The sequence below is a fragment of the Mustela nivalis genome, assembly GCF_964662115.1.
Source record: "Mustela nivalis genome assembly, chromosome: 12".
Classification (NCBI taxonomy): domain Eukaryota; kingdom Metazoa; phylum Chordata; class Mammalia; order Carnivora; family Mustelidae; genus Mustela; species Mustela nivalis.
In genome coordinates this window covers 31,699,608-31,719,254 of record NC_139031.1, presented here as the reverse complement: position 1 = coordinate 31,719,254, position 19,647 = coordinate 31,699,608, and the positions used below count along the sequence as shown (strand labels likewise).

The window sequence follows — 19,647 nt, the reverse complement described above, 5'->3', positions numbered from 1 at the left end:
TCTTAGAAAGCAGTTTAGTGGTTTTGCTACAACCATCCTTAAACAGCTTCCAAGGGCTATTCCAGGGCTTCCAAGATCTTTAGGGGCTACCTGTGGCATATTTTAAGGACATAAAATCAATACAGTTCTTTACATATCTAAAACATACTGACAGGGAGTTTTTTTTCAGTTGTAGAATTCTCATCTGTGCCATCACATTTTTTAGGTAAAGCTTTTGCTAGTTGGGAAAAGATAACAGAAACGTAAAGTGAAAAAAATTGCACTTTTAAAAGTATTTCAAGACAAAGATAAGAGGAAATGCTGTAGTTAGTGTTGTCAAACATGCTGTGGGTTACCAAGGAAGGCTGGGAAATATCTTCTGGAGATCTCAGAAAGTGGGAAAGATTCTTAAAATTGGAGTCATAAAATCTCCGGGTTGGCAGAGACCTTAAAGGTCATTTAGCTCAATCACTCATCTGGTGCTTGAATCACCTCGACACTCTCCCTGCCAAGTAGTCATTGTTAAACTATTTTATGATTTTTTTGAAGAAGGTTACAGAATCTTCTTTGGAGCTCTTAGAAAAAAAAAGATTCACTTGAAAGTTGGAAATCCTGCCATTATAACCTGTTGATCTATTTGGTTTCTGATTCTGTCATACAGCATATTTATTTTCCAATTTCTTGTCATCTACAATTTTGATATGCCTGCCTTCTGTGTGTCATCCATGTTTCTGATAAAAATGTCAGGATCAGGGACAGAATTCTGTGACATGACATATACAGACTATCCTCCAGGTCCATGTCTTCATGACTCATCATCCTTTGGTATTGTTCAACCAATTACTAAGCCGCCCAAGTTACACTGTGATTCAGCTCATATTTCTCCATTTTGATCTTAAGGATGCCAGTTGTATCTGTGGATCTTTATTGTTTAGTAAATTCTTTAGAGTAAATTAAGCTAGCACAACCTGATTTATTTATTCTTAGTGAATTTAAGCTAGCTTCTAGTGTTCACTACTTTCTTTTAAAAATGCTTGGAGACCATCCCTTTAATAATCTATTAGAATATCTTTCCAAATCACTGTTCTGTAGTTTGGGAAGTCTGCCTCCTTCCCTTTTTGAAAAATTTTACTGTATTTGTCATCTCATCTTCTAGCACCTATCCATTCTTTGTGATTCCTTAACTATCCACAGAGAGCACTTCCACGGCCTGCCTGCCTAGGGGGTCTGTTGGCTTCCTGGGATTTGCCCATCCCAGTACAGTAATTCATTTAGAATAGATCAGTTATTTGCTATCTTACATCTTTTTACCCATGGTAGAATTTTATTTCTTCTCCCCTTTTCAGCCCGACAGTCATGCTCCTTGATAGAGAAGCCAGGAAAACAATAGTAGTTAGAGAGTTTTGCTTTCTCTTTATTATCTGCTGCTACTAACTACAAACTTTTCTTGTTTTGATGTGGTTGTTGTGTTGTTTGTCTTTTTTTGCTTATTTATTTTTGCGATCATTGTAGAGAAATGGGGGGTGGTAATAGGGCCTTAAACATAATTTTAAAATGGGAATAGATGGTTGTCTTTAGCATTTTGTTGTGTCTTTATTTTGCTTTGCAGGCTTCAGCTAATTTGGAGTTTTAGCTCTCCTGACATTATTCTTATTAGCTCATTCCACTCTCTTGTAGTCCTTCATGACATGCCCTCTTTCCATCTTTTTTCACATGTCCTTTAAGAATCTGACCTTGTGAGAGATCTCTGCGCAGCTGTTTTGGTTACTTAATTGTCACCCCTCTTTTCTTCCTGAGAGGTTCATTTGTGACTATGGTGATAGTTGGACATTTGGAAGCTGCTCAACCCTCTTCAAACACTTTTTTTCCTTCAGAGTTTCATGCCATGAATCATACCTCTTTTCTTTGAAGTTTTTGAAGTCCACCTTACCCTCTTGGATTACCCTGAACTCCAAAATGACATACATAGTAACTCTCTCTGAATGTTCCTATCAATTTTCATTTCACCAACTATTTTTTTCTTCTTGGTCAGAATTAGGTCCAGAGTTGAAGTTCCCCTAATTGCTTCCTCTACCATCTGGGAGATAAAATTGTTACCAAAGTAAGTCAAGAACCTGTCGGGTGCCCTACTTCTAACCAAATGAGACTTCTTCTAGCAGATATCTGGATGGTTGACACCCCCATCACCATACTTTCTTGCTTCTGTCTGTGTATTGTGTTGTGACAAGGATGCATCATCTCTATCTTCCATCGAGCTGAGCCGTCGTTCTGTACTCCCCCACCATTAGCACTTCTATTGCTCTTTCTCCTTCACTCACAAGCTCTTAGCATGTTTCTACCCCAGACTCATGACTTCCCACATAGATATATGTTTTCTTGGCTAGTAGTGCTACTCTGCCTCTCCTCCTAAGAATACTATTTGAAATATAAATAAATAAAGCAAGCAACTTGCCCCCTCACCTGTCTTGAATTCCCAGCCCACTGACTATAATCTTATAGCTAAATCCGCTGATACTGTATCCACCACTCCGTGTTATAATCTCAGTTTTCACTTCATTACCCTTGATCCATACCTATATGTCAGCATCTGAAGCCTTAAATAGTGCTTCCTGATGCCTGTCCCAGTTATTTTCTCCAGTGAATTACTGGGCAGTTTTAGCATCATTATTGTTCTTTCTAAGTCCTGTATCTGCTGCCCTCCATAGTAATTGGTTTTACGGCATTTTTTCTGGGCATTTTTTCTCCCTATTGCACCACATTCTATTTAAAGCCCCATTGGTCAGTCCTGCATGAAATTAGAAGGATTGACCAAAGAATTGACAAGACCCCTCCTCAAGGCTAAGATTAACTTGTTACCCAAACCTCCCATTGACTGTAAGTTTAGCCTCCTTTTCCTAGCTGGGCCATTGCAGTTTATGAATGGTAAAAGTAACACTTGGTTTCACTTTCTATTATATTCTCTCTTGTGGTCTGATGGAGGTTCTGATAAGTAGGGAAGTGACCACAAGAGAGGCAGTGGAGAAGAAGGAAAGCAGAGGGATCTGTGCAGATCAGGACCTGTATGGTCTGCTCCGGCCTCACTGTTTCCTATCACATTCCCTTTCTTTGGCAGTTGGGTTGTTCTCATATGATGGGGAAGGTTGAAACTTCCAAGAGTTCCCCTTGTTTGTTAGTTAACTGCTTTTCCTTTCCGGCTTCCTAGCTTAGAGGTTGTTGAAAGGATTAAATGAGACGATATATGTTAAGTGCCTGGTACAGTGCTTCCTACATACGGAGCAACAAGTAGTGGTAGCTGTCACTGTTAAAGGCATGAGACTGAACTGCCAAGGCTGAATCAGATTTGGAGCTCTTCAGAAAAAACACTACCTGTGGGTTCTTCTACTGTTCTTCTCTGGCCCAGAAAATCAGTGCTGACTGTAATGTGATGTTGAAGCGCTGTTTTTTTAATGCGTAATTGATCCGATTTAATGAACTTCTCATTCTGAAGATATCCTTAGACTCCAGAGAATCCGTGGTTAGTGACTAGAAGGAGACTTGTCTGTAGGTTCTCTAACTTTGAGAGCTGGAAGGAGATCTTTCCCAACAGCTCTCGTCATTGCATCGCCGGTTGACATGAACTATGGGACTACGTACCCCCTGCCGGCTACTGTACTGAGCACTTCACATGCATCACCTTACTTAACCTTCGCAACAACACTGTCAACAAATCGGTTCCCTGTTGTGCTCCATCAGGGAGGCAGAGTAATAACTTGCCCGAAGTGACACACTAATAAGGGGCAGAGTCCATCTGTGAGCCCCACACTCCTAACACTACACATCCTACCTTTCAAGCTAAAATAGAGACATTTCTTTTGTGTCATTATTTTGTGTCGACAACTATGAACCAGGGGTGCATGAACCAGTTGGCCACTCTGCATGTTTCGGCATAACTCCTTGCCCTTCTGCATGCACTCCTCCAGCTGTGACAGTATCCTTGGATTTGTAAATGACGGTGGCTATTATCTGAATGGACAGGTGTGCGACTGCTTACATTCTCTTGGCTGAAGAGGAAGCAACCACCATTGCGGAAGCAGAAAAGCTGTTCAAGCAGGCCCTGAAGGCTGGAGATGGCTGTTATCGGCGTTCTCAGCAGCTACAGCATCACGGATCCCAGTACGAAGCCCAACACAGTAAGCTTTTCTCCAGGCTGGCACGTTGGGGGCCAGAACTGTAGCGTGATTAATCAGAACAAATATTTGGGCCAGTTCAAAATATGACTCTCCTATATGAGAATATATGCTAGTTTTTGCCTTTCTATTATTTTTTTCCATCCCATAAGAGCACAGTACATAATTAACTTACAGCTTCATGACTGTTCACCTTCATTTACAGATTCTCTTTCCTTGTCTTTTAGATCCTTAACTCTAGAAATAAATGGTAATAAGCTTTAATGGCAACCTTTTTTTCCTCCTCAGAATTCTTACATATTTCTGTTTATTAGTTGCTTCTCTGTCCCATAACATCAGGCCTATTTGGGAAATTGGACTTAAATTTATGTTAATGTAATCAAAGATTTTCTCTTACATGTCTTCTATAGCATGGGTTGAAATAGGACAATTAAGAATATCACAGTTATTCCCAGTACTTAGCTCATTGGTATTGGCTTCCAGAGATAAAAAACCATGGGTTCCTAATTATTTGTCTCTTTTATAATGGCTGCTTTTATTTAAGATAACTCTTTAAAATGAGGGCTTTCACTTTAGTACGCCAAACAGAGGGTCAGTAATATTTTGGGGGAATGGTATAAAAACAAGACAACAAAATTGTTTCTGGAATTTCTGGAGCTGCTGACTTGTCAGTTTTTTGGTTGTTCAAGTAGAAATTTGATAATCCTTTCATCGTCCATTCAGACTTCAGGTTGTTTCCTTATGGTGGAATTTCTCACCTCATTTTCCCCTCCTGCATCTTGGAGAGTAGGATTGCATCTCCTTCATTTTTGAGATTATAAAATTAAATTTTAGTGCTAAACTTGAATTTGGTGCAGAGAATGAGTATATTAGTCCTTATGACTAAGGTACAGCAAGATCTTTGATTTTTGTGTATATACATGCATATGTCCACATGACACGATAATGGATGAGGTTTTATTTGCATTTTGCAGTAAGTATGTGTGTTAATCAAGTCTCTCATATCTATCTTGCTTTTAAAAAAATTATAACAATGAATTTTGAAGGCATTTGTATAGCAATGTCTATTTTATGAACTAATGAGAATTAACACATAAAATTACATTCCTTATAATATAACTTAAGAAATCTACTTTATTTCTTTTCTTCTGTAAATTAAATCCTTTCAACCTGTTGCCTAAATCTATCCAAAAAATATAATCACATCTTTAAAATAATTTGTAGGTGCTTGGCAGATTTTCAACACACATCTTGTTCTCATTGTTTAAAACTTGAAATGTTAGGACTTTGGTCTTAACATCTTTTAATAGCTGCATATTATACATGTACTTAATCTATAACAGGTGTGTCATATTTTTCTAAAGCATGGTAATTTTACTGAGGATTAAATGCATGTATGTTCTCACTGGTCTGAAAACATATCCAAAAAGACATATAATTAAATAAGGGATTAAGATGAGAAGTTGTTAATGTACTTTTTAAGAGCCATTTTAGTGACTATTAGGATAACTAGTTAGCTTGTCAGTGCTTTCTCTAACACTAGGGTAGTTTTCATTTTGTTGCGTACTCTATTGTCATATCTGGAATGTGTTATATTGCTAAATATATATTGCTAAAATAGACTTCTTTGGGGACCTGGAGATGATTATGATGTCACTAGTGTTAGGGAAAGAATAATATAAAGCAGAAGTTCAAGATGAGGCTTCTCCAGACTTAATGTCAAGAAGGAAAAAAAAATAGTTCATCAGGATGCAACCTGAGATTCACCTCTTTGCATCTCCACCAAAAGCATGCAGACTTGAAGAATATGGAATTCTTGCTTGTAAACCACATTGAATATGGGTATGTTCATTTTTCCAGCACTCTGTGGCAGATGATTTTATTTATCAAACATTCAACATCCTAACTCAAAAGCATGGATTAGGTAATCAGTCACATGATTTGACCTTTAGAAACCTAAGTACTTTTAATTACTACACCGCATGCATTTTTACTACTAGCACAGCTGTCAGTGCTCCTGGAAGTAAGAAAAAAGCCAAAGGAGCCCTCTGTGCTCTCTGAGTTTTTCCTTTAAGGGCATGGCAAATAGACCTCTGTTTTTTTCTTGCTGCTCAGCTGAAAGCTTTTGTATTTTTAAATTTTGATATTTTATATTTCCTTCTTTAGGACGAGATACCAATGTCTTGGTCTACATCAAAAGAAGGCTAGCAATGTGTGCCAGAAGACTCGGGAGGACCAGGGAAGCAGTGAAAATGATGAGAGATGTGAGTTTAAGTTTGTGTTTGGGAACAGTAGCAATGTACTTGACTTAGAGAAGGAGGAGCCAATGAAATGGCCACAGCAGAGCGTGCCAGTGATGGCGCGCAGTGGTCCCATGGGAGCTGGAGCCTGCCAGTCTGGGATTCAGCTCGAGCTCCCAGTGTATTAGATGAGTGATCTTGGGCAACTCAACTGGTCTGCCTGCTTCCTCATCTATAAAATGGGAATAGATAACAAGAACTTTAACAATAACAATATTAAGACAAAAGCTATTACTGCTTAGGATTGTTGTGAAGATTCAATGAGATAATACGTGGAAAGCTGTACATAGAGTGACTGGCATAGTAAGGAAATTTCAGTACGTGTCCTTATTATTAAACCTCTGGAGCTGTAGCCAGAAGCCAAGAGTGAGGTCAGGCATTTTAGCTGACTGACTTTTTTTGTGTGTATTGGTGTTAGGAACATTTGAATAAACTATGGGTCTAATTGCTACTCTAAAATGTAATAATAGTATGATCTAATCTGATTGAAATAATTTCAAGCATTTTTCTAGATTCTTGAATCAGGATATTTTATTAGTAGTGGTCAATACAAGAAGAGAGGAAATAGCTGAGTTTTATTTTATTTTTTTTATTTTTTATTTTTTTTAAAGATTTTATTTATTTATTTGACAGAGATGGATCACAGTAGACAGAGAGGCAGGCAGAGAGAGAGAGAGAGGGAAGCAAGCTCCCTGCTGAGCAGGGAGCCCGATGCGGGACTCGATCCCAGGACCCTGAGATCATGACCTGAGCCGAAGGCAGCGGCTTAACCCACTGAGCCACCCAGGTGCCCCAATAGCTGAGTTTTAAAAGGCAAGAGAACCTAGGGAGATTATTCAATAATCAAAACAGTAGTTTTAAGGGAAACTGGTAGAGGAACTTTTACTTCCATGTTTTTTAAACTAAGAAATACTTTTTCATAAAGAAACTGACACCAGTGGGAATTGTATTTATAAACATTTACTTTTAAAAAACAATTTCAGAAGACTTTTGCCAACATTTCATGCCCCTACTGTCTTCCTGAAGTTAGGAGACCCAGGTAACCACTCCTTATAAAAATGAAAGAACCAAGGGACAAGATAAAAGTGGTATCTTGCCCAGTTCTCAGCATTTGGGTTTGTGAACAGGACTGTGTAAACCTAGTGAGCTTTTTGTCAGTTTAGCTTTGGAAAGTTATTCATATAAATTCCCGGTTACTCTGGCTTGGGTGGGAGGGTGCTGCACACCAGGCCCCCACCCCCTAGTTATTTCTGCAAGTTGCAGATAATGCGGAGGTCCGAGTGAGATCCGTGCCTGGGTCAGTCTCCGTTAAGCAGCAGGATAGCCCCCAGATCTGAGGAGAGGAAAAAGAGGAGGGAGATTCCAAGGTAATTCTGTTTGATTGAAGGTGATAGATGCTCTGTGGGCAAAGCCACTACAAAGGGGATATCCCAGGATTAAATTTTTTTGGTTGAGGGAATAATTTAAAGAATATTTGTTATACAGTGTAAGTGCTAATTTTTATAAAAGGAGAGTTCTATAGAGACATGGACTTGCTCTCAGACTTCTTAAGTTGCAGAAATTCCATCTTTTGATCTAGTGAAGAAACTCTACCAGTCAGTCCCTTTGTTCTAAAAGAGCTGGGAATTTTATGACGGATGGGGTATTTATCTTAAACTGGCCCAGCCACATTCAGCCTTTAACAAGGTGTTTTAAATTTATTGCCTCTTCTTAACCTTCGTTGGCCTGGGACAGGCATGTGTAGAGGAAGGGATTTTGGTGACTGACTTTATCATGTGCTTAAGAAACTTCATAGGAGAAACAAACTGGGATGATTTCAATTCCAGTTTTTTCTGTCAGTCTCATTCTGATGATCATCAGTTTTAATATATGTTTATACAGTTTCATATGATTAAAACCAATAAAGCTATGCTATGGTTTGACTTTTATTTAACACTATTTTATATTTACAATTCCATTTATCGAATTAGTCCAAATACAGGTCTTGAGTGAAAATCTGGGATGCAGTTGAATAAATGCTGGGCGGAGAGTAAGAAAACCTAGATGTAAATCTCAGCTTTGCTCTTTACTAGCCCTGTGACCTAGGGCAACTTTCTTCTTTTATGGGCTTTTCATTTGTCTTCTGTAAATTGCGGTTAGTGATTCTTACCTCAAAGTGTAATTGATGGAGCAGTGGGCAGAATGAAATAAAGTAATATGAACACAGGGGTGCCTGAGTGGCTTAATGGGTTAAGGCTCTGTCTTTGGCTCAGGTCATGATCTCAGGGTCCTGGAATCGAGCCCCGCATCAGGCTCTCTGCTCAGCGGGGAGCCTGCTTCCCCACCCCCCTCCTCCTGCCTCTCTGCCTACTTGTGAATTCTGTCTGTCAAATAAAGAAAGAAAATCTTTAAAAAATAATAATAATATGAATACAGCTGGCATATGGTAGACATACTTACATTTTTCCCCTATTTTTTCTCCATTATGTAACTATGATATAATTTGCTTGATCATTCCCCTGATGGACATTTTGGGATATTTCTGATTTTTTTTTCCCTTAAATGAATCAATCAGTGAGTGAAGCAATCTCTCTTTCTTTCTACATATGTGTGTGTATGTATATATATACACATACACAGATTTATATGTGTGTGTATCTGTATTTATATTTGTGGGTTTTGGGTTACTTCCTTTAAAAAATTGAAATACCAGTACATGCTGTCTTTTGACTGAGTTTATAGATATGGGCCCTACTCTTGTAACAGTCTTGGGAAGGACACTGTTGGACATTGTGGAGATGTGTTTTGAAGAGAAATATTAATAATGCTCTTTTCTTTACAAACTCCTGGCATCCGAATGGAAGGAGCAGAGCTTGAGGGACCCCTATGGTCTCAGCTTGTGGGAGACAGTTGATGGTCAGGCCTGACTTCTTTCAGGTCAGGGACCATACATACATGGGAACTTCAGTGGGGGGTTTACTCCTATAATAACAGGCACATAAACCAACTTGTTGCAGAGGTCCTCTGATAAAACAGCTCACTGCTGCCTGCCGATAAAGCACTGAGGCAGAAGGATCTTAATTTCTCATTAAGACACAGCAATCCTACTCCATATGCATTGGTTGAAACTTCCCTAGGGCAGATTTTAAGGTGGAACTAGAAATGGTCGAGTCAGAATGCCTTCCATGTAGAAAGTAGACTCTTCAAGACAGTTCTCTGGAAAACCCTTAAGGAAGGGAAAGATGTTAATTGGTGAGATAGCCTGAAAGAGAATGAATGGGAATTCTGGGAAGGCCAATTGTAGATGATTATTGATCTAATAAAATATTGATACTGTAAGTAAATATTGATGAGGTAAGAACACATAAGCTCCTTAATGTCAAGATTCATGGCTTCTAATTTTGAAAAGCAACACATTAATATAAAAAAAAACACATTAATTATTTTGAATTCCCAAGATGTTTTACGAAAACCCTCCCTTTAATTAGCTTCCTTTTGCAGTCAAGAATATGGAGCACTTGATTGGAAGAATGTTTTGGTAGTGGGTAGAACTAAGAGAGCATGCTGGCTTTTGAATTTTACTATATGGTACTATTTATTCAAAATGAAGAGTTGCATTTTCTGCTTTCTTAAGTTGAAAGAAAAGTCTTTTTGCCTGTTCTTATTTTAATCTTGCCTCTTTAACATTTGATATAGGACACAATTTTTTCTTTTTAACTTTTAATATTTTGCTAACCTCAACTTTTTGTTGTTGTTGTTGTTGTTTTTTCCCCCTAGTTTTCCGGGCCCTATTTGAGTAGATTTGGAATGGAATTCACAAGGCTTACTGTTTGGTCTGGCCCTTTAGCCATACCCTGTCAGAACTGGTGTAGAGAAACTGGTTTGGATGGGATTGATTGCCCATGTGAAAGAACCTAAGATCTCCTCTTGCCCCAGATCATTTGGTATTGCTAGGGCTTCTCTGTCTCCATTTTATTGACATTTTAGGCTATGTAAGTCTTTGTTGTGGGTTTCCTTTGCTTTGTAGGGTATTTAGCAGCATCCCTGGGCTCTACCCACTAGATACCAGTAGCAACCTGCCCCCATGTTGCTCTCCAATGTGACAACTAAAAATATCTCTAGGTAACCCCTGTTGGTGGTGAGGGAGGGTCATTCCCCATTAAAAACCACTGACTTGGCGAGTGGATCTGTTTTGGGGCATTCAGTTTTTATTCAGTCTTATTTGTTGCTAGTCTGCTCTTCTACTACTGTGAACACTGTGTTCTAAAGCATCCCTAGAACCGATCACTACCTGGGACCAGTTTGGGAGGCTGTTTGTCTTGGATGAGATTCCCTAAAGAGATGCCCTGGGGCATGTGGAGTAAATCAACTTGAAGATTTTGGTAGGGTTGTGGTTGGAGCGATGAGAGAAAGAGGAGAATGTGAAGGCCTGATGTGGGGTAGTGGTTGGCCTTGTTCCTTGTGCATACTTCCCAAGCACTATTTGCCACTTTCCCCTAGAATCTACAGTTCCTTTGAGAATTAACCATAGGCTCTCAGACTTTTTCACCTGTTCCCCCTCTCTTTTGTAATTTCCTACAGACCTCTATGTCATTCTCCCTCATTCTTCTTTCACTCTTCCCGTCTCCAACACTGCCCCCTTTCAATATCCTAGCTTCTCATTTGACATAGATCATCACAACCTTCCTGAAATATTTTATTTACTTGATTTAAAGAGACCATGCTCTTTTAGTTCTCTTAAAATGTCACTGTCCATAAGCAAGTACTACCAACTAGGTAGCTTGAACAAGAGAAATGTATTCTCTCACAATCGTGAAGATCAGAAGTCTGAAATTGAGGTGTGGGCAGGGCCATATATCCTCTGAAGGTTCTAGGAAATTGTCCTTTCTTGCTGGCCATCCTTGGCATTCCTTGACTTGTAGGAATATCACTCCAATCTATGCCTTATGGGCATTCCTTCTCTTTGTTTATCTGTGTCTTTGTGGTCATATTTCCGTTTTCTCATAAGGACACCAGTCATGTTGGATTTAAAATTGGTTATGATCTCATCCTAATTTGATACATCCACAAAGACCCCATTTCCAAATAAAGTCATATTCATAGAAACCAGAGATTAGGACTTCAAAATTTCTTTTTGGAAGACATAGTTCAATCCACAATGCAGGTCATATGTAAAAACAAAATGTAGATATTCTGTACATACTTTCATTCTCCCTAAAAATGACGTGGGGAAACTGTGGATATCAAAAAAATACACCCACTTAAAATTCGAGCTTGAAGGCGCCTGGGTGGCTCAGTGGGTTGAGCCGCTGCCTATGGCTTGGGTCATGATCTCAGGGTCCTGGGATCGAGTCCCACATCGGGCTTTCTGCTCAGCAGGGGGCCTGCTTCCCTTCCTCTCTCTCTGCCTGCCTCTCTGCCTACTTGTGATCTCTCTCTGTCAAATAAATAAATAAAATCTTAAAAAAAAAAAAATTCAAGCTTGAAACAAACCCGTGACTTTTTTATTACCATGTGTATACATTCCCAAGGGAAGTGGTAACATTCATTTTTAAATTAAAATGAGTTCCATTTAGAAAATTATTGTAAATGTTCATTATATATCCCTTTAGGTCATTAGAGGTATCCTATGGTGTGAGCATTTGACCTTTGAGGATTAATTTAACAGCATTCATAGTAAGAGGATGCCCTTTAGATGATTTGTGAAGAGTAGCACTTCTGTTGAAAGCATACTTTAGAAAATATATACCTCTGGGACTAATCAAAGCTTTTGGAGCACTAAGGACTGTTGATTTGCATTTTTGTCTACTTATGTTCATGAAGAAAAACCTTCATGAAATCAATGATTTGTAAAAGAGAACTAGCATGCTATTCCTGAGATGTTTTAAAATTTCAACTTAGGGAATATTCTGCAAAAGAAATTCTGTTTTTATTGCTTTGGTTAAAAAAAAAATTTCTAGGAGGAAAACTTTAAACGAATAATTTGGGAGTTAATTTCTATTCCCTTTTTATCATTTTCCTCATTCTTAATTTCTAATTTTGCTCCCTTTTATTCTTTCTATTCTGTAAGACACATTATTTCCATCTTATCAGTATTCCTCTTTTTTTTTTCTTAAAATTGTCATGAATTAATGATGGATAACTTGACTGATGAATAAACTTAGGAGATGTTCAGTTGATTGTTGAAAGATGTAAAGTAACATCATGTGGGGACGGTTCATGGGGAGAGTAGTATTTTAATACCTCAGGTAACCAAGTATCAGTTGAGCACAGTTGCTTTCAAGCTCTTAAGATAACCAGGTGGATCATTGAACTAAAGACAAAGTATACAGTGAAATATGTTCATTCCTAGTAAGTATTCCTGTGTTGATTATTCATGTGTTTCTAGGTTCCATCTTTGCTATACTTACAAATAAAGAAAAAATGCATCTTGGAAGCAAATGCGGTCAGTAATATCGCACTGATCTTCCAAATTAGACTTTTTATGAACTCTTGCTTTTTATCATGATTTGTTTTTCTGGATTTGCTTGAAATGTTGTTTGAGTTGACTTATTTAGTAAATTATTGGCAATTAGTGATTTACACAGAAAGGAAAAGTGTTTAGTTAATTAGAGCAAAAAATGGATTTGTTAATTATTGATTTACCTACTTGCATCAGTAAGGACGAACTATTGTTCTATCAGCATTGGACTCTGTATTCACTATAGAAACAGCAGGTGGTAAGTAGTCCCTGATGCAAATGAGAATTTTGTCTAGAAATAGTGTTTTTTAATTTATTATTAGCTATTACCATTTACACAAAAGTCTTACTTGGGACGTAATAAATACATGACTGATACGTTAACTGTCATTATCAGGATTTTTCAAATGCTGGGCCCACATTTTCGGTGTGGTGAATAGTAGTTATTGCTGAGGAAAGCCTTCATTATGTATGGCTGGCCCATGAGCAGTTCTAGACCTGTCAGTGCCTGTCATCTGGGAGACTGATTTTGTTGCCTCCTCCAAATTCCTCTTCTTGACCTCGTCTCCCAGGCAATTGATCTGCTTCTACTTTACAACTATGTCTCTAATAGAGTTCTCTTGGATTCCTGCTCTGCTACATTTTGCCTTCCTAGGACTCTGTCCCGGTTCTGTTCAGTGGCTCCATTCATGCCCGCTGTTTCTCTGGTTCCACATCTTCTCTCTCTCTCTTGACCCTACAGCCTTGCTTTTAGTTTTGCTATACCCAGACTGTACCAAACCATTTATCCTTTCATTCATTCAGTGAAAATGTATTGTACCTCCATTTCATGTCAGGTATCAGTGAAAAAACAAAGACCCTGACCTTATGCAGTTTACATTCTAGCAGGAAGAAGAGACAAAAAAAAAACCACAATAAACACGGTAAGCATATATTTTTGTAATATATTAAAAATTGATAAATGCTGGTGGAAAACAAAGTAGAGCAGGATAAGGAAAGTTAGGAAAGCTAGTGGGCAGAGCCTGAGGAGTCACAGGTTTAATAGGATGATCTGATATGTGTCATTTTACACAGATGATCATCCATTTAAAAAGATGACATTTTACCAAAGATTGAAGGAGGTGCTTAATTTAGTCATGTGATGTGTGCTCAAAGGCTGTGAGGCAGAAGTATGCACAAGAGTCCTGGGTAGATAGAACAGAGTAGTCCCTGGGAAACGGGGTGGATTTCAGGTCATGTAGGGTTTGTGGACTGTAGTCAGCTTTTACTCTGCTGAAATGGGGAGCTTTGCAAAATTTTGAGCAGAGGCATGACAAGGCCATTTTTAGTTTTTACAGGTTGCTGTGTGGCAAGGGAGAAGCAGGGAGGTCAATTGGAAGGCTGTTCTATTAATCTTGGTGAGGGGCACCTGGTTGGCTCAGTGGGTTAAAGCCTCTGCCTTCAGCTCAGGTCATGATCCCAGGGTCCTGGGATCAAGCCCCACATCGGGCTCTCTGCTCAGCAGAGAGTCTGCTTCTCCCTCTCTCTGCCTGTTGCTCTGCCTACTTGTGATCTCTGTCAAATAAATAAATAAAATATTAAAAAAAAAAAACAGTTCTTTATTAATCTTGGTGAGAGACAATGATAACTTGGGCCAGAGCAGTAGCAGAGCAGGTGGTGAGAAGTGGTCAGATTATGTATATATTTTGATATATTTTGTATATATATTTTAGATATATTTTGAATGTGGGGCCAACAGTATTTGCCAATCAATTAATATACACTGTGAGAAAAAGTCAAGGATGGTCCTAAGGATTGTGTCTTGGAAGGAGAAGAGTTTTTATTAAGATGTGGAAGTCCGCAGATAGAACAGTTTTTGAGGGAGTGGGGAGGAAGCTTAGGAAGGTTAGTTTTGAACACATTATATTTGAGAGAACACATACTCACTTTTATCTTGAATAATCATGTCTTGATCTTTTTGTGGACCATAGTAAAGTTTTGCTTTGTTGAGGTGTGGAAACCATTAAAAAGGCAAAGTAATGGGAGATCTGGGTTTGATGGAATCTCTTCGAAAATATAGTTGATGAGGAATTCCCATTATTTTACCAAGATAAAACTTAATTAATTGCAGAGAAACCATGACCTTAAAAATCTTATAAAATCTATAACGCAGTGGCTTGTATATGTTTAATTTACATGTCTGTAGATGACTGGTTTTTTTTTTTTTAAGATTTTATTTATTTATTTGACAGGCAGAGATCTAGATGACTGTTTCTTACCATTTTCACTGAATACTATTTTTCAAGTCTATTCATTTCTGCTCTATGTACCTATGTACTATTAGTATATAGTTTATAGTTTCTAACTACTGCATCAGATTCTACATTATACTCTTAATCAAGAGAGCACAAGCAGAGGGAGTGCAGAGGGAGAGGGAGAAGCAGACTCCGCATTGAGCAGGGAGCCCAATGTGGGGCTCGATCCAAGGATCCGGGCTCAGACACTTTATCAACTGTGCCCCCAGGTGCCCCATTTCCAAATTTTATAATCAAGTTATCTATGACCTTTTGATGGACCATTTGGATCTGTAAACTTTTTGCCAAATACTGTCTTTATTAATTGTAGAGTTTTGTACCTTTGATTGGTGTGTTTTTCCCATTTGTGTTTATTGTCATTATTATTTTGTTTAGAGTCATTTTTGCTGTTTTTCATGTTTTGTATCTATCATACTATCCCTCTTCCTTTCTTCTCTTAAACTGAATGGATCTGCTGTTTAAACATTTAAAATTTTTACTTCAGTCTTTTTGTGGTCTCTACTTACTAAGATCTATACTTTATATTTCTTGATCAATTATTAAGCTTACCAATATCTGTTATCTTCTGCCTGATGATACACTTATCTTAGCCTATCATTGTCCCCTCTCTAGATTGACACAGCAACCAGGGAATTTTATATACATCTCTTTCTTCTGTGAAATGTATAGGAAGGACTGATACCTGAGTGTTGGTTTGGTTGAGCTGCCTCTCTGACTAGGAGCCAGTGAAACTGTTGATTTCTAGGGTGAACAGAGAGATGATCACTAGAAACAGACATACTGGCTGACCTGGCCCAAAAGGAACAGAAACCATAGAGGGAGCAAAGCCAGCAATGCATGTGATGACCAGAGAGACCAATGAACTGGATCTTTTGGGTTTCCCTTTTTAATAATCCATGCAAAAGTATTAAATATATTTCCTTCCTGGACAGTTGTTGTCCTCCTTACTAAGAGCATATACTGTGAAGGCTTCTCCCTCTCCATGGGCCAGGGGGCACTACCTTTGTGACTTAAGAGTCTACTGGTGCACATTGGTACTTTCTGAGACTGAGTCTCATTGAGCCCTTTAAATATAAGCTTAGTCTCTAGTAGGGCACCTTGCTAATACTCTCCCATTAGTAAAATTTTTATGGCTTGGATGAGTAAAAAAAAAAAATCCCAAATGCCCTAGTCTTTACTCTTTGTTTTATCTTTCACATTTAGTTAATATGCACAGGTCTTGTAGGCTTTTCTGCCAAAATGTGTACACATTTGTACAAGTGCCATGAGTGCTTTGATCCTCATTCAGGTCACTGTTATCTTTCATCTGAACTACACAGTTGGTCTCCAGGCTTCTGCTGTTGCCCTTGTAAAGTCCTTTCTCAGAAAGTAGTGTGAGACATATTTTAAAACTCAGATCAGAACTTGTCACTTTCCTTAAAAGCCTGTAGTGATTTACTGTTGCATTTAGAATGAAATGCAAACCCTTTACAAGGCCTGTAAGGTCCTATATAATCTGCTCCCTGCTTACTCTTCCAGTTCCAGCTTATGCTATCTTCTTCCCTTACTCACTAGGCTTTGGCCACATTGGGTTCTTCTTGAGTACACTGAGTTTGCTTGTTTCTTCCTTAGGGACTTTGTACAGACACTTCTCTTTGCCTGGAATACACTGCTCCAGATTCTCACTGAACTGGGTCCTGCTTATCCTTTAAGTTCATCTAGAATATCACCTTAGAAGAGCTTTCAGTGATACCCAGCTGTAGGACCACTGTGCATATTGCCCCCTCCCTGCCGGTCTCTCTCTCTCTCTCTCTCTCTAACACACACACACACACACACACACACAGATACTCACACACACTATCATTCTCAATCATATCACTTATTTTTTTATTGACCTTCCACTTCTGAAATCTTCTTTATTTGTTTACCTACCTTTATTTGTTTACCTTCTTTATTGTTTACGTTTATTGTCTACATTGCCTACCTCCATCAGAAAGTAAACTCCACAAGGGCTGGAACTTTGTTTTGTTCCGTGGTACATGATAGATTCTCATTTAGTTTTGTTGAATGAGTAGATGGATGGAGAGATGCCTGGGTTGGGAATAGACAGGAGTACTTTCTACCTCACATCCCACGAAATGCAAAAGTAAGAGAACTTGACTGAGAATCCACAACCCCATTAAAAGCTCTTTTCCATCCTGAACAAATGCTTGTCTGATTATAGATTAGGTAGGATTTCATTTCTCTTGATCTCTCCAGTAGGTGTGAGAAGAGCTCCTCAGCCCAACTGTTCTATGGCGAGGTGTTCAGTTACTTGTGGTTACTGCCTGAGAACCCACTCTTCCTCTCTGTCTCTGCCAACTCCAAATGTGGAGCCTCTCTGAAGAAGAGCTGCAGCTTCCTCAGCTTTCTCTGCTGTGGTTTACTCAAGTCTCACTTGTAGCTTGTCTTAGGGAAATTTGTTAAAATTTCTCACTCAGGGGGTGCCTGGATGGCTCAGTGGGTTGGGCCGCTGCCTTCGGCTCAGGTCATGATCTCAGGGCCCTGAGATCGAGTCCCGCATCAGGCTCTCTGCTCAGCAGGGAGCCTGCTTCCCTCGCTCTCTCTCTCTCTCTCTGCGCTTGCCTCTCTGTCTACTTGCGATCTCTGTCTGTCAAATAAACAAATAAAATCTTTAAAAAAAAAATTTCTCACTCAGTGGCTCTGCAAGCCATTCCTCCTATCCCTTTTCTTATTTTCATCACAACTGGAGACCAAAATAGATTTGTTTCCTTTGTTTCCTTTTGTACCACTTTCCTATCCTTTCAATAGGTTTATGGGAGGGAGAGGAGGTAGACATAATTTGTTTAGATTTTCATCTCAGTTTGTAAGTACTTTGCCTGAGTTCTTTTACTACAGTGATTTGGATGCAGAAAGGCTTCTTGTGTAGTCTTAGAGTTGATGTGTTGATAAATAACTCTGTCTGGTGTTCTCATACATCCCTGATTTCAAAAAGGGACATTTATTTAGAGCTTTCTCTAAAGACTAAGTGTTCATTTTATGCTGTTGCATCTGAGCATATGTCCCTTTCAAAACAAAGAAATGTTACTCTTGTCTGGTGTAATTTCTTTTTTCAACCTTGCCTTCTTTTCCTTAGTAATAGAAACAGTCACATCCAAATGCTCTCTGGTTTTAATTTAATGGGTCCACCTCAGTGGATTGTAGGTCCAGTTTGAGAGATTTAAGAGGTAGAGTTGAAAGAATTTGGAGATTTATTGGATAAGTTTCTTCTGTTTTTGTTTTTACCTTCAGGGTATTGGTTGTAATGTGAGGGAGAGAACATGCAGGAAAAGTCATGAATGACTTTGGAATTTCTAGCTTGGGAAACTGGAGAGGCAATGGTTACCATAATGGGGATTGAGACTGTAGTATAAGTACTGGTTTGGGGAAGGTGGGGAAGACAGGAGGAAGACAGGTGTACTGCTACTTTTGCAGTACCTGCAGATCATCGAAATAGGTAGTGAGATATATAAACCTTGAGCTGAGGAGAGAGACCTGGGTTGGAGGAAGTTCTGGGAATGATCGGCATGGAAGGTGATTAAAATCTCAAATGAAGATGAGGTCATCTAGGGAGGAGTGAATAAAACTTAAAGGAAAAGACAAACAAAGGATTGGAGGGAAGTGCAGAATAGGTTGACAAAAGGAGACTTAACCCGCTGCCTTCCGCTCAGGTCATGATCTCAGGATCCTGAGATCGAGTCCCGCATTGGGCTCTCTGCTCAGCAGGGAGCCTGCTTCCCTCTCTCTCTCTCTCTCTCTCCCGCCTGCCTCTCTGCCTCCTTGTGATCTCTCTATCAAATAAATAAATAAAATCTTAAAAAAAAAAAAAAAAAAAGAAGGGACCTGTGAAGTAGATAGAAAATCTAGGAGAATATTCTATTACGAAAACCATGAAGAAAGGAAAATGAATATGAGATCAGAACAATTCTTAGCATAGTCCTTGTCACACATAACATATTCAGTGAATATTTATCATGGAGAAAATACTTGTTAAATTTTACTCTAAAGAGGTAGTTGGCTAAACCAAGATCAGTGGGATGTAAAGGCTAGAAAATAGATTGCATTGGACTGTCTCCTGATTATGACATAATGTGTCTGCTGGAGATGACTTTTTCAATAGGCTTATATATAAAAGGAAAAGAAAGTGGTGATTATAACTAGAAAGGAACATGTAAGCAGTAGAAGGCCTGAGCATGTTCAGATGTTGACAGAAAAAGACTAAGAAGAAAGGGAGAAGTTGAACATATATACAAAAGAGAGGGCATCATTGATAGAATGAAGTCGTGAGGAGTGTAGAGTGTTGAATGCCAGAGGGCAGGAGGGAAGGAAGGTTCTAAAGGAGGGGTTCCATTCATGGCTGGCAGGGATTCACAGATCTGGATGCAGATGGGGATTGTAGTAGAGAGGTAAGGCTGAAGAGTGGAAGGGGTTTCTTCCTGTTGACTGGT

At 38.9% G+C, this 19,647-nt stretch overlaps 1 protein-coding gene across 13 annotated transcripts in view; it reads left to right on the top strand.

Moving 5' to 3' along the window:
• The window catches only part of ST7 (suppression of tumorigenicity 7), a 237,698-nt gene that overhangs the window by 144,350 nt on the left and 73,701 nt on the right, over window positions 1-19,647 (top strand). For 8 of the 13 annotated variants that reach the window (XM_082692455.1, XM_082692452.1, XM_082692451.1 and 5 more), the window contains exons 7-8: window positions 3,994-4,148; window positions 6,312-6,409. In XM_082692455.1, the coding sequence (XP_082548581.1) occupies window positions 3,994-4,148; window positions 6,312-6,409 (253 nt within the window). Of the gene's footprint in view, window positions 1-2,011; window positions 2,081-3,993; window positions 4,149-6,311; window positions 6,410-19,647 lie in introns of all 13 variants that reach the window. The other 5 variants (XM_082692453.1, XM_082692448.1, XM_082692458.1 and 2 more) reach the window with 1 other exon arrangement.